This window comes from Pieris napi, chromosome 16 (genome assembly GCF_905475465.1).
Source record: "Pieris napi chromosome 16, ilPieNapi1.2, whole genome shotgun sequence".
Taxonomy (NCBI): Eukaryota; Metazoa; Arthropoda; class Insecta; order Lepidoptera; family Pieridae; genus Pieris; species Pieris napi.
The window spans coordinates 9951433-9976932 of record NC_062249.1 but is presented as its reverse complement, the minus strand read 5'-3'; the positions used below and the strand labels follow the sequence as shown (position 1 = coordinate 9976932).

The 25500-nt window shown below is 32.8% G+C and overlaps 1 protein-coding gene and 2 non-coding genes across 4 annotated transcripts; 2 read left to right on the top strand and 1 right to left on the bottom strand.

The window, feature by feature from the left end:
• The first annotated feature begins 30 nt into the window (after positions 1–30).
• On the top strand, positions 31–25219 carry LOC125057333 (focadhesin). Of its 2 annotated transcripts, none has more exons than XM_047660977.1 (19): positions 31–424; positions 654–857; positions 1287–1449; positions 1923–2065; positions 3011–3162; positions 4458–5005; positions 5633–5737; positions 7578–7696; positions 8613–8816; positions 10592–10781; positions 13908–14001; positions 14944–15140; positions 18708–18950; positions 19995–20240; positions 21302–21507; positions 21989–22108; positions 22770–22962; positions 23664–23791; positions 25090–25219. In XM_047660977.1, exons 1-19 carry the CDS (start codon positions 144–146, stop codon positions 25130–25132), a joined length of 3579 nt encoding a protein of 1192 aa, XP_047516933.1. In that variant the 5' UTR covers positions 31–143; the 3' UTR covers positions 25133–25219. The 2 variants fall into 2 exon arrangements, with proteins under 2 accessions (XP_047516933.1, XP_047516934.1); XM_047660978.1 differs by having other exon boundaries at positions 24406–25219.
• Positions 9861–9976, bottom strand: LOC125057604. Its single transcript, XR_007118227.1, has one exon. It is a non-coding gene; the product is annotated as a U5 spliceosomal RNA (small nuclear RNA).
• Positions 17138–17253, top strand: LOC125057607. The gene has a single exon (XR_007118230.1). It is a non-coding gene; the product is annotated as a U5 spliceosomal RNA (small nuclear RNA).
• Positions 25220–25500: the final 281 nt, after the last annotated feature.

The window sequence follows — 25500 nt, the reverse complement described above, 5'->3', positions numbered from 1 at the left end:
TTATCAAAGTCAAAATTCAAATATCATACGCACGTATTCTGACAGGAAATCTTCAAAATTCAAATTGATGATTTTCAAATAAGTATCTTTAAGCATCGCTTACTAGTTTATTTTTTACTATTTTTCTTTAATATATCAATAAAATGGATGAAATTGAATATAAACTAAAAACTAATACTAGTGTTCTCATAGTAAATGCTGTAGATAAGTTGATATCTACGATAAAATCCAAGTTTAAGCCGGCTGAGAGACCGAAATTTGTTTTAGAGAATGAAGAATTAAAGTTTTTGAGAGAGAAATGTTCGTCTCCGGATCCTGTAGTGAGCCTAACTGCATGCCAAGGCTTACTCGCCTTGGTGGAATTGAATGTGCTGGAAATAGGGCATACAATGTCAACTGTGGTATCACTTTTGCCAACAGCACAGTAAGTAAAAAACAACTGCTTCATTTCTACCAGCTACCAAATTGATTAGTGTTTATTTATCAAAGCCTTTATAAGGTAAATTTTTAATATAGTACTAAAAATAAAAAAATAATATCTGTGTATAATAGTTTTTTGAAAGCATATGTTTTCTTCAGAATAATAAGTACATATGTTAAAAAAGTGTCCGTATAAAATATTTCACTTGATTTGTTCTTATTTCTAATTTCAGTAACTTCTCTGCAATAATCTCAACAATGGCTGGTCTTTTAGTATTAGATCTGAAGTCACGTCTCATCCCTGGGCAACCATATAAGTGCCAGTTCTCTTTACGTTCACCGCAGCATCCATTTATCACTATACTAGAGAAGAATAAGGATATAGAGGACAATGTTCTGGCTCAAATGCATGCATTATGCACAAGTCATGAATATTTGTAAGTTCTGAACGTATTATTTTAATTATTTCTTATAATAAAAAATAGTTAAGTTTCTTATCTTCTTAGAAAGAGTATGTAAATAACAAATTAAAATTGTATCAATTAAAAAAAAAGTTTATTTCATAAATATTGTTATTATGAAGGTTTGTAAAAAAAAGGTTTTTCTAAATGGGATATAATTTTATTTCATATGAATGTGATTTCAGTCAGTAATCAAGATATAGAAATATATTGTATATCAACAGTACTAGATGTGACTTGACTTGATTTGTTGTACAACCCATAGACGGAGCACAGGACCCGTATTTGTTGTCTATCACGCTCAGTCTAGAGACTCATATTTTATCTGGAAATACTTGGTGTCAGTTCCAAATGTAATGAGGCTCTATTTATGTGAAACAAACCTAACGATTCCTATGTTTGCAGGGTATCATCAAACAGCCTTGAGCTGCTAAGGCCAGTATTTCTCTGGTTGACTAGCAATCCACAAAGATCTAGAGGCAGCTCTAGAGTTTGGCAATTATTGCTTACTCTTCCACAGTCTGATGCCCAGTCATCCTTGCTTCTTGCGTGTCTCAGTAGCCAACAGGTATTATTAAGACAAATTATAAAATAATACATTATATTTTCATTTTCTGTGAAGTGGTGTAGACATATAACTCCTATTGAGGCTTTATATATTGCTACAAAGTTTAAACAATAGCCGATAAAGAAGTCTCATTCTTATTAGAAATGGATTCAACATTTATGTGTCCCTGCCTTTATTAGAAAGCATTATATTATAAACATTTGTGAAAGTTATTATTGATCAAAAGTCTATACTGATTTTTAGTAGTTGCATTATATCTTTATTATGTTATTATTTTCATAGTTTTTTTTTAAACAATAACATATATGTACATGTATCTACTTATGAAGGATTATTAGTAAGTAGAAGTATTTAAAAAATAAGCATCTGTATTATAGATAATTTTTACAATAAAGTGTCTTTATTTTAGTTTTTAGATTTTTGGGGAATTAATCTTTAAGGAATATTAACTAACCATTTAACTATATTTTCAGATATGTAATCCAAAGTTACTAGAAAGTTCTGTATCGGCTTACTCGGCAGTAACTGAAGCGGCTATATATCAACAAAGAAAGGAGTATATTGTGGCGTTTGTGCCTATGCTGGCAACAATATGCAGTCAACTTCTTAAACATGGGTAAGAAATACATTAAAAAAATTATGGCACTTGTATAATCTTTATTACTTGATGTAACCGTTAAATAAAATTACATTTAAATGGTTTTAATAATTTAAACTTAAACAAACATTAATATTTTATTGCATTATAAAATTGACAGAAAAATATTTGATACCAGAGCCTTTTGAAATGTTGACATATTAACACCATCTATCGCCGCGAAGTTGGTATATGGTCTTGCAATATTTAGCTGGATGACAAAAATGACTGATTGTGTCCCCTTTTTAGTATGTCTATAAATAAAAATAAAAAAGGTCCAAGTTGATTTGAACGCACGACCTCTGTTCGAGCGGCTCTAGCTCAAGCCACTAGGTCACTGTTCTTCGAAAGCAAAGACGATACTAAGTAATCATATTTTGACTAGTAGTGAATTTCTTGCCCCAATCTCCTACATCAAAGGTCTCGAATATAATTTCTTGAATGGTTATAACTCAGTATTAAACTTATAGAGTTAAATCTATTCATTCAATTTTTTTTAAATTTTATTTGTAACCTTTACAACAGTCAACTGTTTACGCAGATGTTCCGAAAAGATAGTTAAATAAAAGTAATTGTTTGTTTTCTTTGTAACAGTTAGCCTGGATATAAATAATTTTATGTGTACCAATCCACCTAATTATTAAGTTTATATGTGAAGTTTTTTTATTGGCCTATAAAGTTGTTTATATTTAATACATAATTTCATTATAATATATAAGCTGTAAATATCCTACAAATAATAATATTAATAATAAGCCTTTAAATGTATGTTTATTCACATCTTATTGATAAAAATAAAAAAATAAAATAAAAATACTCTAAGATCGAACGAATAAGAAAACACACATCTTAGAGTCGCCGCGACTCTAAGATGTGTGTTTTATTTTGTGAAGTAAATAAAATTAAAAAAAAAAATGTTTTCAGTCGCGATCCTCGGCCGTGCTACAGTTTAATAGATCGCTGTTTTTCCATGGACGTGCCGGAGCTCAAATGTGTGTCTGGACTTACATTGATAATACTCGCAGACAACTTGACAGAAACCGCTGCCCTGTATTTACACGAACTGTTCAACTTGTGTGAGTATTAAAATATTATATAACCATATTTTAAATCATTTCTAAAGTTCTTACATACCCTAAGAACTTCTGAGAATAAAATTGCAATGAGTAATGGTTGAACACATAACTGATTAATACTTGGAGCAGTGTTAGCCTAGTGGTTTTAGCGTCCGACTCTCATCCCTGAGATCGTAGGTTCAATCCCTGTCTGTGCACCGATGGACTTTCTTTCTATGTGCGCATTTAACATTTGCTCGAACAGTGAAGGAAAACATTGTGAGGAAACCGACATGTCTTAGACCCAGAAAATCGACGGCGTGTGTGTACAGGAGGCTGATCACCTACTTGCTTATTATGTAGATTGAAAAACGATCAAGAAACAGATTCAGAAATCTGAGGCCCAGACCTAAAGAAGTTGTAACGCCACTGATTTATTTTTATTTTATTTTTAATTAATACTTAAATTATATTTTAATGGTGTACAGTGCACAGTTTTTGGGATACGCTTACTCAATGCTGTCTTCGGCACTATCGACATCTCTTTATGTTCGCAGAGTGCGTTCACAGTAGCGATATTGTGTATGTTATATATTTAATTTTTTTGACATTATCCTATTGGCCCAGTACATTATGTATGTATTTAAACAAATAAAAAATAAATATTACATTAGATGGTAGGTACGTCTACAGGAGTCATATAAAAATCGTATGTATATACACGTTATACCAATTAGAATTTTTTATTTAATATCGGTCCAGCTACTTTATGAAAATCTAAATATATTTTTAATTGTTTTGTTCTACTCTTTATGTCTATAAGTTATTGTATGTCTTTTATCTTATCTTACTTTAGAAAATACATTCCTGGTGTAAAATCTCTGGACATACTTACGTATACGTACGTTACGTAGACGTATTTGATACTTGAAAAAAGATTTACTGTCGAACTGATATCTAAGTAAGTGTTGGATTCACATACAGCTATCACTTAATGTTATATTTATGACCCTAAAAATAAATTTAATTGTGTAAGTTAATTAAAATTCAGTGTGAACTAGAAAGTGCGTACGTACTAAAGAAGTGTTTCAAACAAACTAAAATAACAGATTTTGTTAATGTAGAAAAATAATAAATATATGTATTTTTACTATAATTTTCATGTGAAATAAATTAAATGTAAGTAGTTTTATTTTATACATGAGTATATTAATAACAACGTCATCGGCTGTGACGACTAAATATGAGTCCCTTCGATGTCGTTATAACCGATTGACTGTATAACGTTATACAATGTATATATTTTTATTTTCCAGGTCTGAACATAATAAGCAAATACGAATACTCAACAGTATGCCTTAACTCTTTCGTTGGCCTTTCCCTACAGTGGCTCCATCTACCGTCGTACCTGACAACTAACGCGCTCAACACGGCCTCAAAAATCATAGACATACAACAACAGGAGAAAACAGACAATTTCCTATACATAGCTAATTTAAAATCCAACAAAACATTCCAAAGTTTAGTCCAAACAGAACGGCATTTACAAATATATTTCAAGTTATTGGAAACATGGGAACGTCTGGATAATCCGGACAAATTAAAATCGTGGTTTGATGTGTTGTGTAGTACTAATGATGAGTTAAAAGTGGAGCTACTTCCGTTTTTGGTTGGATTGTGTTTAAATAAAACTCTGGATGAGGATGTAGTGGTGAAAGTGATACAGTGTATAGTGCAAATAGTGGGGATTAAGAAGGAGGTATCGGTGGCAATTTTGCCGGTTTTGGTTCATAAATTGGGTGATAACCGGCCTAATGTCAAGTTGGCCTGTTTGAAGGGATTGCCAATCATGGCTTCAACGAAGGTAAGGTCTATACTCTATTATAATATATATATATATATACTATCTGCCCCCGCGAAGTTCGTTTCTCCTTAATGCATAGCCTACCTTTTTAGTACATACCAACATGAAACATTTTGCTATGCTACCCTAGAGACTGTTTGGTTTTCCTGAATGAAAACTTTTTAGGTTTTTCTGTGATTTTTCTCTATATAAACCTCAGAGTTCAAGTTATAAATTCTTAACTAACAAATAAAAAATAGGGGTTAATCGTATAGGGTAGATAAAAATTAAGGGTTGTATGTATTTTTGTAAGCTGTATCATAAAAAAATAAAAACAATTTTTTTTGTTACAATTGTCAAAATTCTCGTGTCACAATGTTCGTTCCCATACTCCTCCGAAACGGCTCGACCGATTCTTATGAAATTTTTTATGCATGATCAGTAAGTCTGGGAATCGGACAATCTTACATATTTTATTTATATAAGATTGTCCGATTATATATATATATATTTTTATCCCTCTAAATGTTAAGGGTGGGCTAAAAGGAGCCTTTTGAGTCTGTGCACTAAGCTCGAGATCAGCCAGCCAGTATAGTGTATGAGATCAATGATTTTCTTGACATAAACTTTTATTAATCCTTTTTTCAGGAAAATGTTCCAACATTAGTTGCGGTATTAAATAAATTAAAGGCCAATAAAGGCGTCCCTACATCGCTGCTTATTGCGCTGTATACGAGTCTAGCTGAAACGCAGGTAATTAAATACTCAAATATATTTTACTAGCTATAAGGCATTGATATACAAAAAACCCAAGATGCACACTCAACGTCAAAAAAACGTCCTCAAAAAATGAGCGCAACATTCTAAATTGTGCGCTCATTTCAAATAGTCTCGCGTCTACAAGTGGAGTCGATGTTATTTTTTATAAATAAATTTATGTACTCTTGAACTTTTTTGTGTGTAGTTTTTGACAAATATATTTACGCTATATAAAGTGTGGGTCAGGAGGTAGCCAATTTAATATTTTTTTTTAATTTAAAGAAAAAACTTTTTAACCGGATTAAAGTTATGTATTATTATAAATTTACAACTATTTAACATCCAACACCTTTTGTCTTCAGTCACCGTGACCACTCACGCTGTAAAGCACCCGAAAAGTGGAATAAATTTAAAATTATGTTAAATAGTTGTAAATAAAAAAGTCATGTTCGACTCCACTCAATACCTTGTCCTACCGACCACGGTCGGTCGTAAAATTTTATTGCTTTAAGTACGTATACACTGCGTTGTAATAACAACTTTAAGCAATTCGCGTAAGGTTGATTTTGCAATAATATATGCTTGTAACATATACTGTTATGGACAGAAATAGTGTTTCGGGACACTTTCGAGCGTTACTTTTATATGAGACTGTGCATCTTGGGTTTTTTGTATATCAATGCTATAAGGTCGTTTATCGAAAGCTGGCGCGCGTTCACAGTACTCACACAAATGCAATTTCACTATACAGTATGTTTAAAAATGACTTTTTTGCCAAACTATATATTTTAGTCTACTCTGGTTTTAGTAAGGTTGGGTTAAATAAAGGTTGGGTTGTAAATAAATAAAAATGTGTCAAATACATATAAATATTATGTGCATACGAGGGTGGATCCAAAAGTTCTAAGCCCGACCAAGAACGTATAAGAGTAGTTTGTGTAAGTAATTTTTCATTTTTCGACATAAGCTCCATCTAGCTCAACACACTTCACTTTTACTTCACTAACTATTCTTTCAATACTTCTCTTAGAAATCCCAGTCGCATCTGATGTCAAATTAAATATAACATTTTTATTAAGATGTTTAAAATAATTAAAAACATTGTGCACCATTTCACGAGATTGCCCTGGTATTGTTTGAAAAAAGATCAACATGTATAAAATAATAATAATATCAAACAGTAAAGATCAATATAAACAGTAGCAAAAGAAAAATAATAACTGTCTCTTTAATACTCATAAGCTTGACCGAGCGCGAGAGAGACGGACAGTCTTTTCATGATGTATTTGTGATTGTATTTCAGTTTGACATCACGTCTCGCGCTTATTCACAGACACTACACAAGCACAAAGTGTTAATGTGTTGAAGCCGCCAGCTTTAGATAACATACCTATACCCCCCGCAAACTTCGTTTCTCCTTAATGTGATTTTAATTAGCCTATTATTATTGCATGGAACATTTTGCTATGCTACCCCAGAGAATGTTTTGTTTTCCGGAATTAAACTCGGGGAAAGAGATCGAAACATGAAGCATATCTTTACAGCTTACGTTTTGTGCTTGTAATCAAACTCCTAAACGGCTGGACCGATTTTGATGAAATGTTTTGTGTGTAAGTGGGTTCGAGAATGGTACATTTACAATTAGATGATTTTTTTAAGTTTGAAATTTTTGTATTAAGAACATGACGTCTTTCGGTTCCGCTAGTATCATATATATATAGGCAACCTTCTATGCATAAATATTTGTTTCATAGAGAATCGAACCCAATACGGAAAGTTTCACGTGCGTTAATTAATTAGCCTTGGTGTTCTTAATGAATTTTAACAATTACAGGTTAGATGTTTTCCATATCTTCAAGAGTTATTAGTTGATACCGCAATGAAACCAGACGACCTCAAATGGGAAATTGACCTCGCCAAAGCACTTGCTGTTAAACGGATTTGTGAGGCGCGGTATGTATTGAATTGTAGTTAAGTTAAGTAATTTTTTTTTTTTTTTTTTAAAGACAATTCACACCAATTGACCTAGTCCCATGCTAAGCTGGTGAAGCTTGTGTTATGGGTACTAGGCAACGGATATACATACATATTATAGATAGATAAACATATAAATACATATTTAAACACCCAAGACCTAAGAACAACACCAAATGCTCATCACATCGATGTTCGCCTCAGCCGGGGATCGAACCCGGGACCCATGGATTCGCAGTCAGGGGTACTAACCACTAGACCAATGAGTCGTCAATTGTAGTAGTAATAAGAACTACATATAGGTACAAAATATTCGTTTATTAAAAGAAATCATTAATTATATTTGCGTGTTGTTCTCACGAGAATAAAAGTGCGTGCTCCTATTTCACCAAGCCTCCAGCTGATAGAGGACAAATCTTTGTTTTTAATTTATTTTATTATTATTTTTTATTATTATTTATTACATAAGTTTTCATGTGGAACATGGTGTAATGGTTGTAGCTCCTTACAAACGTTGTGTAAAACAAAAAACATGGCAATTAAAAACAGTGGCGGAGAGTTTATTGTAAAATTGAAGCATTTCATATATTTTTTTTGACGTTAATAAGTGTGCATTGAAGCGCGCGCTCAACGGAACAGTCAACGAACGACATACCTATCTAAGCGCGCGTTCGCCTGCGTCTAGAGACTTTTTCTTTGAGCGCCGCGTCAACGCTCGCAGACGTTCGTTAACGCGCGCTCATTGTACCCGCAAACGGTATGTAAATACCACGATGCTTAGTAAATATTTTGCCATCTGAACATGGCCTTAGAGTAGGTATTAAATAAGATGTGGATAACTAAAGGCTTATTATTATTCTACTGAGGGTGGATAACCTATTTATTCGTCGCATAGCGCATCATCACACGGGCTTGAGCTGGTCTCAGTGATATCATCCCTTCTCAACCGCTGTACGGATAAGTCGGGCGGTGTGGCAACGTCGCTCGCGTTAGCAGCACTTGCAGCGCTATGGCGAGGTGCGGCCGTGGCACCACCTGGTACTTGGCGCGCTCTGGAGCCCAGACTTGGGAGGGACACGAGACCTGCTGTTCAAGTTAGGTATGGAAGTAGTTGATTGTTTAGTCAGAAATTGAGTCTAATGTCTCCGGGTTTTATGCCTTGCCTATTAATTGTGACTGCTATTAAAGAAGAAATTGGCTATAAATAGTTTTTCGCCGAAACGGAGTAATTTATAAATAGGAAATTAATGACGTGCCTTCAGATAACAAAACATATTACTATATTTATAAACTACTGGCGAACACAATAATTTTAAGACTTCAAAATGATTAAATTTTATTAACAACGATATGGCAAAGTGTGATAGAATCTTCAATCTCCGTTGCTTCTATCTATAGAGTATAGAGAATTTTAATTTATTTCACAAATCATATGTTTATTGTTTATAATAGGGATATGAAAAAATAATCGATTATTAAAAAAATCGATTAAAATCTTTTCGCTCGATTTCGATTTTTTTACGCGATTTTTATATTTAAAATAATCGATTGTTTTTATAATTGAAAATCAATCATAATCGATTTTTTATCTGCCACCTCCCGACATTATGTCTGGTCTTTTATAACCCGGACCTCGAACTTAGGGATATTCGATATACAACGATGTTTACAATGCGATACATTGAATCCGATTCTTTGAAGATGTATTGATATACTCTCTCGATGCATTGATGTTTTTTTGTAAAACATCGAAAAGAGGATAAAACCAGTTAATTTTACAAAAACTCAAGTTTGAATGGAACACTATAATTTAAAAGTGAAATAAATTTATTCAGCAGCACAAGACTACATACAATTAAAAAGACAACAATAATACTGCAATGTGCTACTGAAAAGGCATACACTCAGCATTTATCAAATTTCACCTAAATTCTATCAAAACGAGATTAAGTTAATTTCGATTTTGATTATTCTTAAACGTTAATTTGTGTTTATAATTTCTTATGTATTTTTAATTAAAAAAAACATGAAAAATAAAATATTTAGGGTGTTTACTGTTTATTATGAAATTAATTCTAAAATTAGGAAAAATCGATTTTTTAAGCAGAATCAAGAATATCACATCCCTAGTTTATATTTTATAAGCCCTACCGAAGTAGAGCGTCAAAAATTGAGTTAAACTCATTTAAGTGTCCCCCTCCACGGAAATCTTTAGTAAAAGGCGAAAGATTTATACGTTTTGAAGGGAAACCAGAGTAAAGTTGCTAAATTGTACCGAGATACTATACCACTTGATCGAGCTAAACGATAGCGCGTTTTAATAAACGTTTATAGCACCATGGCGCCATCTAGCTTTACAATTAATCATGTACTTCATGAGCACGATAACGGCAAAATATGTTATTTTTATATACATTTTAATATTGAAGTGAACGTATAATTAGAATTACATTTAAAATATTTTAAAGTGTAATTCGACACTTTGTTTATATGATCTTTTATTTGCACTAAAATTTTTTTAGCACACAACAATTCTTCTAATTATATCTAAGCCGAAATGTTTGTTTGGTTTTTTTAGAATTCTCTCTAGACCCCTGTAATCCTAAGTTAGGTAATAAAATAAATATTTATTGTGTTACAAACAATATTAACTTATTCAAGTTATTGTTGTGAAAATACAGCGGAACATTTTAAATTCCAACTTCGCGCATTAGATGACGATAATTTGGCAACATTTCATTATTATAGTGCTCTGTCAAGTTGACAAGATAGACTTCCCCTTTACGATTGCTCTATTCTAAACACCGTTTAAATGTTACAAATTTGCTTTTATTTGTACAAAAAGGTTTTATTTATATTCTTCATTATTTTCAGCCTGTGCAAACTTCTAGCCGAAATTCCCGCTTTACGTGTTTCTACGCCAGAGTACGATAAGTTAGTAAGTGATGCTGCTAAGCGATTATGGGTGTATCTTGCTGAAGGCATTTCGCCCGTATGTGAAGCCGCTTGTCATGCCCTTGCTAACTATAAAATTGAAGATTTCAAATTGAAGGATATTCCTGAGGTAAGATTTTTACTTAAACCTGTTTTCCAAATATAAAAAAAGGGTGCGTGTACTTTTGTACTCGCGTAAGAAGTTATAGACCAGTGCAGATAGCCTTTAAAATAAATAAAAAGTGAAAAAAATTACAGTAGGATGAAACCCATTAGAAAAGCAGGGGAATATGATCAAAATGAAAGGAAAAATAAATTACGGTCGATCTGAGGTCGGGAAGGGGTAGGGGGGGAGTTTTAAGGGTAAAAAATGGTTTATCTCGATTTCCGGCAAAACTACAAGGCCTATCGAAGAAAGTTAAATGGCAAAGTTGGAGGTAATAAAAAGATCTAAAACTTTTGTATTCACACATTTTTCACATAACCTCAAAATTTATGTGAAAAATTCAAAAAACCAAGTTTTTGGTTTTTTATTTTTATCTTTAACAAAAATATATTTTTTTTAACGAAATTTGGTGAAAACTTACCTTTCTATGTCCCAAAGACACTGTAATTTATTTGATTAAAAATATTTATTTGTTCACCTTATTTTGAATTAATATCGAAAAAACACCCTAATTTTCAATCGAAAATTCTGACGTCAAAATTTCAGCTTTTTTCAAAAAGTTGGTGTGCTTTCAGTTCGTTGAAATCTCTACTTTCCTATGGTAAAAAAATATTTATATATTACCATAGTAAATCTTCTCAGAAAACGCAAAAAATCGTATGCAGTAACGCCCAGACCTGTCATCCCCTTCCTTACTTCTCTATGAAATACGAAAATTTTAGCCCATCTAAAGGCAAAATTTTTTTTTTAGGTCACTCAGGTCAAAATAGTAATAAATAGGGATCTGATTATAGTTTAAAGAAGATTCATAGAGAAGTAGGGAAGCGGATGACGGGTCTGGGCGTTACTGCATACGATTTTTTGCGTTTTCTGAGAAGATTTACTATGGTAATATATAAATATTTTTTTACCATAGGAAAGTAGAGATTTCAACGAACTGAAAGCACACCAACTTTTTGAAAAAAACTGAAATTTTGACGTCAGAATTTTCGATTGAAAAATAGGGTGTTTTTTCGATATTAATTCAAAATAAGGTGAACAAATAAATATTTTTAATCAAATAAATTACAGCGTATTTGGGACATAGAAAGGTAAGTTTTCACCAAATTTCGTTAAAAAAAAAAAAAATTTGTACAAGATAAAAGTTAAAAACCAAAAACTTGGTTTTTTGAATTTTTCACATAAATTTTGAGGTTATGTGAAAAATGTGTGAATACAATAGTTTTAGATCTTTTTATTACCTACAACTTTGCCATATAACTTTCTTCGATAGGACTTTTAGTTTTGCCGGAAATCGAGATAAACCGTTTTTTACCCTTAAAACTCCCCCCCCCTTCCCTTCCCGACCTCAGATCGACCGTAATTTATTTTTCCTTTCATTTTGATCATATTCCCCTGCTTTTCTAATGGGTTTCATCCTACTGTAATTTTTTTAGGTTTCAAAAATTATCGGCACTGGTCTATTATACTTCTTTGGCACTATTAAATATAGTTTTTGATTGTATGCAAATAATTAATTACAATTAAATAATCAAAGACTGGAAAAGGTGTCATTATAGTCAATAAAGTTCAGTTTACATTCGAAAAATTAAATAAATAAATATTTATTATTATTCTCATACATTACGTGTAACATAAATTCTATTATTATTCGAATGCTGTTTTTAAATTATGTCCAATGCCGTAGCATCTTCCGTGGGCAACTTCATTCTGTTAATTTTGTGTCACGTAGCGCGCGCATCGTAAAATTTCATTCTCATCAATTTTTCAGAACGCGCCTAAAGAAGTGTAACTTCAATAATAAATTAAAATAATAATTATTTTAATAGCAATAAGGTATACATTTTTATATGATTTGTAATTGTTGCACAGTCTAGGGCCGTTTTTATATATTTAATTTGTATCGAAAATAAGTTGCCAGATGTAAAAGCGCGGTTTTACTTCTACGAGCAATTTCTAATAATAAATAATTTCTAATATCGAAAATATCGTAATTAATATCAACTGTTAATCACAGGGAGGGGTATATCATCTCACGCTGAAAATGTCAATCTGAAAGCCTGTTCGTATGCTCGTCATGCTGTTTTTTTTAGCATTTCTATGCTCTTCATTTAATTATTCGGACAGTTACTGCTAAACTAAGAGAACTCAAAGGGATAATTGTATGCAATATTTGTATCATGAATTGTCTAATATATACTATTTGGCAATACAATTCGTTTGTAACAAATATTTCTATTCAATGTAGTTTGCAGGACTGTAAAGTTTTGATTACATTTAATCTACTATTATGGGTTAATAAAATAAAACAAAATAAGTACAGGCTACTTATAAAAGAAACCAAAAACAAGAAATATACAACAATAAAATAACTGAAATGAAATAAACTAAATCTTAAAATTAACTTGCCAGGAGGATTTTTTGTTTATCTGACCAAACCCTTTTTATATGTTTTTTCTCTATAATTGGACATCTTATTTAAGGGCAATTCCCAAAGCTAAAAAAGAAAAACACTTCAAATAACTTAAAAAAATAATAAAAAAATCTGAGGCGGTACAACCTCTTTTAGGTCTTGGCCTCAGATTTCTGAATCTGTTTCATGATAATTTTTTAAATCTAATAGGCAAGTAGGTGATCAGCCTCCAGTGCCTGACACACGCCGTCGACTTTTTGGTTCTAAGACATGTCGGTTTCCTCACGATGTTTTCCTTCACCGTTCGAGCAAATGTTAAATGCGCACATAGAAAGAAAGTCCATTGGTGCACAGCCGGGGATCGATCCTACGACCTCAGGTATGAGAGTCGCACGCTGAAGCCACTAGGCCATCTACTTCATATGCAAAAAAATAATATTTTTTGCATATGAAGTAGATTTTTATAAATTCAAATAGGAAGATTGAATAATTTTGGTAAATTACGGAACGGTAATGGTAAACGAAATGTTTGTGTGCCATATTTTTCGTCTATCGATTTTTTGTTCATTACCATTTTCAGCCTAAATTAGGAATTATTTTTCACTTTTTAGTTTGATGTGCTTTAAAAGCGTGTTTTTTAGTTTTTTTAAACTATTATTTATTTTTTTTGTTTCTAGATTTACATACGAACAGTCAAACTGCCGCCGTCGTATTGCAAGACCCCTGCAGATGCAATGCGCAGGCCCGAGGATGTTCTTGACTATATACCTTGTAAGTAATGAGTTTATTAATGATTATCTTGAGTAATTGCTATGAAATAAGTGTTCTACCTATTTTATAGCACTGAGCTACTAAATAATAAATATATATATATTTTTTATATTGTAACAAATCTACAAACAGTGTATGTGTATTGCGACTATTTATACCTAAAAGGTACCATTATGTGGTGTAAAGTACTGGAAAGTCTAAAATAATATTAACAAAACGCGTAATTCAGTCCCCGCCCCGCATCGTGACGACTTGCGTTTTACAAAAAAATAAATGTTATAGTTAATATGATATTATCTATAGTTTAAAATTTAAATACTCAAAATTGAAAATATCATAATCACAAACTTTAATATTTTAAGTTTTTAACTTTAGTTTATATGTACTTACATCATACATGCAATGTTTTTAATAATTTTAATTGGATCATTTATTAATTGTTTATCGCAACGTCATTCTTACGTAAAAAAATTGTAACTTAGACGTAAAGTAAATAATTAATTATTATACAACAAAAAAGTGCCTGCATACAAAGTACACATGTCAGAAGTAAAACTTCTTTGGCAAACTAATTTTTAAGTCTTGTTCATATTTATACAAATTTAAAACTTTCGATTTCCGATATAAGAGGGAGGGAAAAAGGAAGATATGTTAGGAATTTAATTGTCATTAAAATATTAAGTGTCGAAAATTAATAAAAATTATAAATTTTATTTCTTTATTTCTTCGGTAGTAAAACACATAATTTTAATTTACAATTAGTCATTTGAGATTTTGCATAAAATATAAAATACTAATATTTCATAAATTCTCTTTACGAAATTTTTATTTTAAAAATATAATTTCTATAAGGTAATGTGCCCTTCTCACTCTCTCTTCATGACGTTTTCTTAAAAATTTACTTCAAAAATTCAATTTATCTTTTGACACTGCTTTTATTAGGTGAGGTGTGGCCGGAGTTATTTAAATCAAACTCCTCTCTAACTGGAGTGGAATATTTCGTGGGAAAACTAATAGAAAGAGAAGTCAGGGGATTCAGAAGTGGAGTATACCTGATTGAAGGACGGGAACCCCTAGGTTTAAGTAACCTGCCACCCCATAGCGTGTTAAGGGGAATGACCGACTGTGTCAGGAAACAGGTAATTGCTACAAAATCGATATTTTATAAATACAGTCAAACCTGGGTAAGTTAGAACTGGATTAGTGAGAAAACTCTATAAGTGAGAGTAATAGCCGGGACCCGTCATTTTAAGTTACCAAAACCTCTATTAGCGAGAAACAGAAACCTCTGTAAGAGAGAGTCGTTTTTCCCTCATGGACCTCCGTAAGTGAGACTGCTATATATCTTTACCTCTATAAGCGACAGTCGGGCTTCATTTATTTATATTATGTACTTTAAATGCGTTGGAGACGGTCCCCATCAGTACTTTGAAAACGCGGCGGTTGTTGATCAAGCAATATTCGACAAAATTTATGAGTTAGAGATAAACATTCAAAATACAAAAACAGAAACCCAAACGAAATTGACAGTTTTTTTAAGTGTAAATTCTAAATAAATTAAACTATTTTGTGCACAACATATTATGCACATAATTTTATCATATTGCATATTTACTACATTCGTACTTGCTCCTCCTTACCTCTATAAGAGAGAAACGCTACCCATGTACCTGCATTAGTAAGAAACTCGGGTTAGTGAGAAACCTCCATAAGCGAGAATGAGATTGTGCTCCCTTGAACTCTCGCTTATCCAGGTTTGACTGTATATAGCTTATTTCCTTTGTTCGACTTGGAATATGTAAATACATATATGAATACTCCGAGGAAGTTCTGTATAGATATTATATTTTTTTTTGCAAAAAAAAAAAGTGTGTGTACTTATGTACATGCGTTGGAAGTTATACCTCTTTGGCGTATGGAAATAAATTATACATATCGACAATTAACCTCAAATCTACAAATGCACTCAAATCAGTTTTATCACTAATATTCAATATATATAGATATACTAATAAATAATAAATTATAAGTAAATACTATCACCGTCGTATATGAAATTGATTTAATAAAAACACCAAAATAATATTTATTTACACCGTTTAATTGTACTGTTACGAAACACGTGTTCTAAATATAAAAATACTAGAATATACAACTTGAACATAGTTAGTATCGATTTTCATGCCACCTAGAACTAACTTTACGATGTAGAATTTAGGTGTCGGTTTGCACGGGCATCGTAAAAATTCACTCATCATTTTTCTCCATCGCGCCAAAAGAAGTATAACTTCAAAAAGTTCAGTAACATCAAATCAATGGCCTAGCATAATAGACTCCTATCAGGTTTCTATATCTCTTTCATGATAATTTTTTTAATAGTCAAGTACGTGATCACCCTTCTGTGACAAAGGCCGTCGACTTTTCGGGTCTAAAGCTTACCGCTTTCCTCACGATGTTTTCTTCCTCACATGAACGAGTGTTATATGTGAAATGTGCATATCGAACAGTCTATTGATGCACATTCGATCGAACCTACGACCTCAGGGAGAGTTCCTCACCAAAGCCAATAGGCCAACACTGCTCGAAAAAAAAAATTTAAGCTTCTATAATTAGATTTAATGATTGTCTGCATTAGACACTTGGTTCACGAGTATATTCATACTTTACTGGTATTCAGATTATGCTAAAATTCATCAATATCGCTTTAACGTATAGCTGGACACTATTTAAATTTGGAAATAAATATAGCCACTGAAATATATCCGAACCAATTCGACTTTTTTTTATGGCTCTGGCACGGTTTGTGCATAAGCCAGCGTCAAGTATAAGATTTTTATAATTTGTGCTTTTTGCCTTAGAAATTCGACCATGTCCCCCATGTACGGTTAAGGCACTCGCCCGGTACCGCACAACCCTCCCAAAGGCCGAGAAGAAATTTAAATTAAATTAAAACTTGCCCTCGAACCGGGAATCGAACCCGGTACCTCACCTAGCTGCCACTTAAAAGATAATCAATATGAGAAATTAGACTCTTAATGGTACCACTAGATGGCGCTGTGGTGCTAAAAAGTTTATTAAAACGCGCTATCGTTTAGCTCTATCGAGTGGTATAATATCTCGGTACAATTTATTATCGTTACTCTGGTTTCCCTTCAAAACGTATAAATCTTTCGCCTTTTACTAAAGATTTCCGTGGAGGGGGACACTCAAATGAGTCTAACTCAATTTTTGACGCTCTACTTCGGTAGGGCTTATAATACTTTATGTTTCACCAACTTTTATCACTAATCACTTACTCTCGTCTCTTAGTTCTTACTTCTTATCATTTCATCGTTACTCACGGTCAGTGCCGTCTGTCGTACTGGGTAAAAGTCGAAAGACAGACCTAGACGTCTTAAGCCGGGTCCAGACGAGTGTAACGTGTAATGTAAGATTACGTGTAATTTAGCATCAACAGTGTGGACGGCACACGAACTCAAAGCGAATTGTGAACGCGAAAATATTTCAAAAGCTGTTTCCACTCAGTTGCTACGAACATACCGAATAGGAAGGTCGTGATAGCTGGTGCGGCTTTCATCCCCACCTGTAAAATAAATTACAGTAAATAAACAATACAATAGAATATAGTACATATATGCATAGTAAAATATAGTAATATAGTGGGTATACAATAGAAGTAATAATTGTACTAATAGAAAGTAAGTGATAATACCTAAGTAAAAACTAAATTAATAAATAAAAGTGTGTAATATGTAAAGCAACAGAAATTTATAATAAAACATACCTTTTCCGGAACTATGGCTCTTCTTTACTCTACCTTTTTCTCTTCGATGTGAAGCAAGCAAACTAATCATTTTGTTTTTGCATTCTTCTACATCTCTTTCCAATGAATGAGCAATATCACTCCAAGCATCGTGTTTCAGATTTTTTTTATAGTATTGCGGGTTTTTTAGATCCCAAATAACAGTTTTTTCCTGATACAAACTAATAAGTTCAAGTGATTGTTCGTCACTCCACATCATGAACGTACATACGACACAACCGTCACGAACGCCGTCCAAACGAGCACTGCGAGCGTCTTTGTGTTCGCGCGAAAAACCGACAGCCGATGGATCAACCCCGAGCGCCGCGCGAGCGTTACATGTAATGCTCGTAGTGCCGTCCACACGTAGAATTCGTGTAACATTACACGGTGGATTACATTACACGTTACACTCGTCTGGACCCGGCTTTAGGAGTACATTGTACAAGACACAAGTACTTAAGAAACAACAGTATTTATATGTTTGCATCTGAGTCACCAAAATATTCTTTACAGTAATTTTGTCTATGAAGTTAAATTTTAAAGCTATAGTTAATATTTTACCCTTAGTTTATATAACGTTAAACGTACATACATTCAATGTTTTTAATCATTTTATTCGTTTATTGCAACGACGGTACAAATAATTCATAAAAGGCGGGCAACACACTCGCGAGCCCGCTGGCATCACAACATCAGGTGAGCCTCCTTCCCGTTTGCACCCTGTCAAACAAAAGCCTACGTTACTCAGGGATCATGTAGAATTCTTATGGTAATACAATTTTTGAAATCGGTAAAGCAGTTTTTTTATTCGTTACGAACATCTCCAATCTTTCCGCTATACTATAGATGAAGCTTCTGACAATTCAATATAAACAATTGCACTGAATTGTATTTATTTCAGATAACATCACCGACGTACGACATCCAAGAATCCATCCTTCTATCAATGGTGTCGTCCCTTTCTCGCGAATACCCTCGTCCGCTGCCCCCATTCGACGTCTCTTTCTTGCATGACGTGTGGCATCGGGGAATGTTGTGGCGCTCCAAAAGTGTTGAGTTAGCCGCGAGACAGGCGTTAACCGTTCCCTCAGCCAAGAGGCTGTTGGACAACTGGTTAGCGGGAATACAGCCTGGAAGTAGTGAGGTGAGTTTTTATATATATCTAGATTTAACGACGCAACAGTAGATTAACGTTGGCCTAAAGGCTTCAGCGTGCGACTCTCATCCCTGAGGTCGTAGGTTCGATCCCCGGCTGTGCACCAATTAATTTTTTTTCGTGCGCATTTGAAATTCGCTGGAACGGCGAAGGACATCATCGTAAGGAAACCAGCTTGCCTTAGACCCAAAAAGTAGACGCTAATACCTACTTGCCTATTAGATTGATAAATGATCATGAAACAGATACATTCTAGCGCCACTGATTAATTCAAGCGTCATATAAACAAATGGTATGACAGCTCCTGTTTTGATTTAATTTCGATTGATGATATGGGATATAGCCTTAGAATTGTGTCTTTGGGAGCGTTCAATTATTACGTAACGAAATATGGGGGGTTTCTTTTGTAAAACGTTGCGGGGCGGGATTGAATTACGCGCTATTGTGAATATTGTGTTCTTTGTAAAATATTTTATTTTATTTTATTTTTAAAATAATTTTATTACTCCAAGGCCTAAACGTATTATCACAAAAAATTACTCTGCAACACTGGGTCTTGGGCTCATATTTCTCTATATGTTTCGAAAAAAAGAAGCAGGTGATCATCAGTTGCCTGTCACGTGGTTTCCTAACGATGTTTTCCTTCACCGTACGAGCGCGTGTTACAAGCTCATATACAAAGAAAAGTTCATTGCAACCAACCCTTCAGAGTTGAGAGTAGACAAAGATATAGACATAACATTTATCACTAACAAAAACATACACACATAAAAACAATAATCAAAGAAAAAAAAATATAATGTGTGATGACAAATATTTTTTCCCTTTTTCCTTTCGGTTCGTTTCAAGTGTGTGTGCTGTGGTTGCAGTTGGCCCTGGCTCAGCATTATGCTGAGGAGCAGAATGTTCTACAGCGCTGGTCATAAAGAGCCGAATCAGGCCAACACTGCTCTTTCCACTTTCAACTTCACGCGGTTCTAATACATATAGTATGTATGTATATAGATTCTGAAAATAAATGAATTTTTTTAGGAAACAGATATAATGCTAATATTTGAATACCTCCCGATACTGGCTCGTACAATGCCACCGAACAACCTTCGGTATCCAGTCGAGAACTGCTTGGCTGAATCCTTTTCTCATAAGTCAGATTGCTTCGTAAATCAACTGCGACTGATCAGAGATTGTTTGGAATGTGAGAGGATACACGAAGCGAATAGGACTTGGTTGTGCCAAGCTGTTGAAGGATATTTCTCGCTGATAAATGAGGATAGCCCGGTAAGCTTTTAGACTTACGAACAATTTTACAAATAATAAAAATTAAAAAAAAAAAGTGTGTGTGTACAAACTACACATGTCAGAAGTGAAACTTCTGTGGCAAACTAATCTTTAAGTGTAGTTCATATTTATACAAATCTAAAAGTTTAGATTTCCGATACTTAGAGGGACGGAAAAAGGAATATATGTTAGGAATTTAATGTATTTAATTGTCATTAAAATATTAAGTGTCGAATAATAACTAATAAATAATAAATAAAAATGTGTGCGTGTACTAGGTGTACACACGTAAGAAGTGAAACTTATATAAAACCTTTGTTGTACGCAGAGCCATAATTGGTTTGTTTTAAGTTTAGAGGTCCGAAACTATTTCTTTAAACACAGTAAATTTTGATACACTGCCTAGCATACAATTTACAAATTAATTGCTGCAAATTGCGATTAGCAAATTTCAAGTCGAAAATGTAATCCGTTGTCAAACTTCAAAGTCAAAAACATACTATATGTCATATTTTAACGCCGATAAAGAAGTTTGACTTCGAAAATGTAATCCGTTGTCAAACTTCAAAGTCAAAAACATAGTATATATGTCATATTTTAACGCCGATAAAGAAGTTTGACTTCAAAAAGCAACATGGCGCGTAACGGAAAAATGTTACACTAAATTTTTTTCCAACCCCGATAAAGAAGGTTCACTTCAATAAATAAAAAATAAAAACGTGACGATTTGCTACAAAATTTCTCCCATACGTCGATAAAGAACTTTCATTCCAACGCCGATAAAGAAGTTGGACTTGAAAAAGCAACATGGCGCGGAACCGAAAAATGTGACGCGTAACGAAAAAATGTTACACTAAATTTTTTTCCAACCCCGATAAAGAAGCTGTTTTCTTGAAAAAAAAAAGAACGAATTTTATTGTTCTGTTTGATATTTTTTTTTTTTTTTGATTGCTTATATTTTTCCTGTTGAATTTACTATTCTAACTTAATTTTTCCACAACGGTATTAACGGTAAGCGAGATATAAAAAAGATATATAATGATTAAAATAATTTTTTTTAGCTATGGCCAGAATACGTAGAATGCAGTCTTTCCTTATCCACAAAGTATTTGGAGAGAATGACATCCCCTAGTGGATGGTGGGAGGTGTCAAGTGATCTTTTACGCAAATCTATGCGCACGCGCAGCGCTTTAGCAGCTAGATCTGATACAACTGCCCCACTTGTATGGCTTAACGAATCTATTGATGCGCATGCACAGCAAATACTGTGAGTTTGACTTTTTTTTTATATTTTTGCCTATACGTTATATAAACCAAATATGGAAATATTGATGCAAATATGCCATCACAAAAGCAGATTCTGCAAATTTATAAATAAATATAAAATTTATATGTTAAAATTGGATTTAAAAGAACTAAATTTAGGTTTTTCCCCAAATTAACGAAAAATCATTTGTATTTTAAGTTTTACAAAGTGAACATACTTTATACTTATTACTTACTATAACTTTACTTATATATTGGAGAAATCGAGAAAAAATATTTTTTATAGACATATATATTATATATATATTTGATTATCAACCTCATAATAAAGGTTGTCGTATGTCGGACGCAATAAGTATTTTTGTCCATGTCAAAATATAAATCACATCGATTTAGAGCTGCTTTTAAAGAAATTTGTATTATTGACGCTATATAACAATTCGTTAAGAGAAATTATTCCTTAAAATGTTTTTTTATTCCAGTGAACAGGATTATTCCCTCCGATGTATAATGGAAGCCCTGAGAGTGGCCAGACAAGATGACCCCGCAACAAAACACTGGTTCTTACAACTGATGGCTCGTACTCAAGTCGCTTTTAATGAGTAAGTTTCAAAGATTACACAAAACACTACACACAGTTGTTAAACAACCAAAATATTTTTGCCAAGACCCAAAATGTACGATTCCTCGGTCATCGAGGCTTTAAATAATAGAGGATTTTAGTTTTACTCTATATTTACCACTCACGTGTAACAATAGAATATATAGTATTAGTAATCACAAAAGATTAGAACGTGTAGGTAGTTTAGAATTTTAAAATCTACTGAGGTTAGGTTAGTAACCAGTCCGTTCCGCACGAAGTCTCGAAATAAAAGTGAGTCAACGCCGGTGTTGCCACGCTTTATATAGGTTTCTACTACAAGATGGCGTTAGTCTGCTAACAATAGTATATTTAGGGAAATATTTCGAAACGAGACTCAGCGCTAAGTGTGACTCCGGGTATTAAAAACGTATGGGATTTTGACATAAGGATTACGGCCCACATTTATACATTGGCCCACAGAGACGAGACTAAAACAAGTGATATCCCGTATTAATATTTTCATTAATAATTTATGATGGCTGCAGGTCTTATTGTCAATGTCTCAATGATTCATATTATTGCAGGTTCACAATATCACCACACCACATATAAATTTAAACCTTATTTATTGGTATAAATGTTTAAAATAAACCATAAAAAGCGTGTATTTAAATTTTCAGGATGGAAGACGAATCGTCAAAGCTTTATCTATGCGACGTATTCATGCTTTCGTCGATCATGCTCAGCGGCCTCTGGTCCTTCGAGCCGGACATTGAAGCTGTGGTGTCGAGCCGGACAAATAGACAAACTTTGATGCCTGCAGCTTTAGCTTCGCTGCTGAATAGAGATGCATGGAAGGATTGCACCCTACAGGTACTTAATGCAACTGCGAAATGTTTTATTTTTCACCTATAAATTCCATAGGTCCTTTGACTAATATTTTTGGTATAAAAAAGCACCTCGTTCGTAATTGTGATACACTACACGTTATAGAAGCTAAACTTTTTTTTTAATTATTTGTCATTAATCATTATCATAATTAATAAGATGTGATGTACAAATATTTTATAAAATACATGTGTGTATTGGGATACTTGGCAATTTAAGTTACGGCGCGTTTATTGCCAGTTCACGCTCCACGCCTTGAATTTGAAACCTGGCATTTGGATTAAGAATATATATATTTTTTTAACACACTTAGGTGTTATATTGTGTTATCTATATAACAACAATCAGTGGCTATCAAAAACTTTATTAGGTCTGCGACTCAGATTTTTTATCTGTTTCGTGATCATTTGTTTTTCTTATAGCAAGTAGGTGATCAGCCTATATACAGGATAGCCTTCTGACACACGCCGTCGGAATTTTGGGTCTTAGGTATGCCAGTTACCTCACGGTTTTTTCCTGCACCGTACGAGCGAGTGTTAAATGCGCACATAGAAAGTCCATTTGTGCACAGCCGGTTCGAACCTACTATCGAGGATGGGTTCGAACCTATTATACGAGAGTCACACGCTGAATCCACTAGGCCAACACTGCACTTTGTTAGCTACACTTAATGATTGACATTTCAGATGTTAGAATGGTTATGTCACACTCGTGATGCAACGCAAGATGAGGGTACTTCGCACGCCTGTCAACGGGCCTTATTAGCGTTGAGGCACTCCGAACTATTTATCACCCATAAGATATGGACCAGACTGTAAGTGGAATTCATTTATATAAGAATAAAGAACTAAACATATACATTATACACTCTGATTTTTTATTCAGTAGAATTCTGACAGCTATCATTTTTTGACATGTCAGTGATGGCAAACCTTTTTGGCCGGGCACATTTTTTTAAAGGTTTAATAAACCTGGAATTAGTAGGCAGTGATGCCAGCCAAAGAATAAAAAAAAGTAATTAAAGTTAATTCGATATATTGTTCGTGATATTTAAATATTTGTTATTTTTTTATTAGGTCACTTGAATAAGTAAATATTTAGATTTACCTTTTTGTATTTAAACATAAAAAATACGTCGCATTTTATTGCCTTCAAATGGGTCAAATTTGTCCCTTTTTCGGTGGAGAACTTTTTTAGTAGCAACACATGAAATGACAGAATTCTACGGAATCAAAAATCAGAGTATAGTGTGAATATTTCTGTCAAAGTCCTATGGGACTGGTGGACTGATTTGAATTTATTAAGATCATATATACACTAATTTGTTTAGTACTAGAGAAAGTCCAGGAAAAATATACTTTTTATTAATTATATTTAAAATCGAATTTTAATTATATTTAAAATCTATATTTTTTATTGCTTAACAAGGAGAAACATGGAGGCGTTCTAATGGTGATATATTTTTTTTTCATAAGCTTTTGTTTAATGGTATTAAATAAGAATTACAAATTATAACAAGCATGAATTTTGATCCAGATAAATTGAAGCTCTTGAAGTTACTAGCTAATGTTTGAAAGTTTAACTGAAACCTAAATCAGTCTAACCGCAATGTTTATGTTTATAATGTAACCGCTATGCTTGTAAAAAAAAGCTTCCAAATCTTGTAAATTCTATTAATAAAACTAGGTGAGGGATTTAGTTAACAGTTTTGAATTTACAGTTTATAAATCTTGAAATGAAACAAATTTATTGGATATTAACTTATAACTTTACCAGACCTCCAGACCAAACTTGGATTAAAGTTAGCACCACATTCATAAACATGTTTACAAATAAAATCAATGGTAACAAAACTACTTATAATCCATATTTATATAAGGCTGTACTAGGTTTTGTCTGTGGGTTTTTACTAAATTTTATTTCTTTATTCACTTCATACTAAATAAAACACTGATTTTGTAATTCCAAAACCTCACACGGTTTATATGAGCCACCGGAAGAGTTTTTTTGCATTTAAATTTGTGCATGTAACTATTGATTGTCTTGCTAAAACAAACTTAGATCCACTCAGTTAAGGAGCTTAAAATGATAACTTGTGCAATTTTATTACAGAGAACACCACTTTGGAAATATGATACCCAATATCGAAGATTAAAATATTTATATCTCATTGTAATATTATATCTAGTCCTATTTGTAAGTGTAATTAAAACTAGAAAGTTTAATAAAATTGTTATATGTTCTATATATTTTTATTTATTCAGTCATCAGAACGATAAAGAGACATTAAAAAAAAGGAAATTTCAGTAAGAACATTTTAAAATGGTATAAATTATGACCTTATCAGTAATTTTTTCTAATTAGATTATATTTAAACCTTATAAATACATATACAATGATTCCATACATTAAAAATTAAGAAAATTATTTTTTTTTGAATTTTAATACTTATTTCCATTTAAAGAAAAACGCTTTTTACCGGATTAAAGTTATGTATTATTATAAATTTACAACTATTTGACA

Coding starts and splice junctions, on each gene's coding strand:
- LOC125057333 (XM_047660977.1), top strand. CDS start 144: ATGGATGAAATTGAATATAAACTAAAAACTAATACTAGTGTTCTCATA. Junction 2,066..3,010: donor AGTCAACTTCTTAAACATGG/GTAAGAAATACA, acceptor AAATGTTTTCAG/TCGCGATCCTCGGCCGTGCT. Junction 7,697..8,612: donor AAACGGATTTGTGAGGCGCG/GTATGTATTGAA, acceptor TTCGTCGCATAG/CGCATCATCACACGGGCTTG.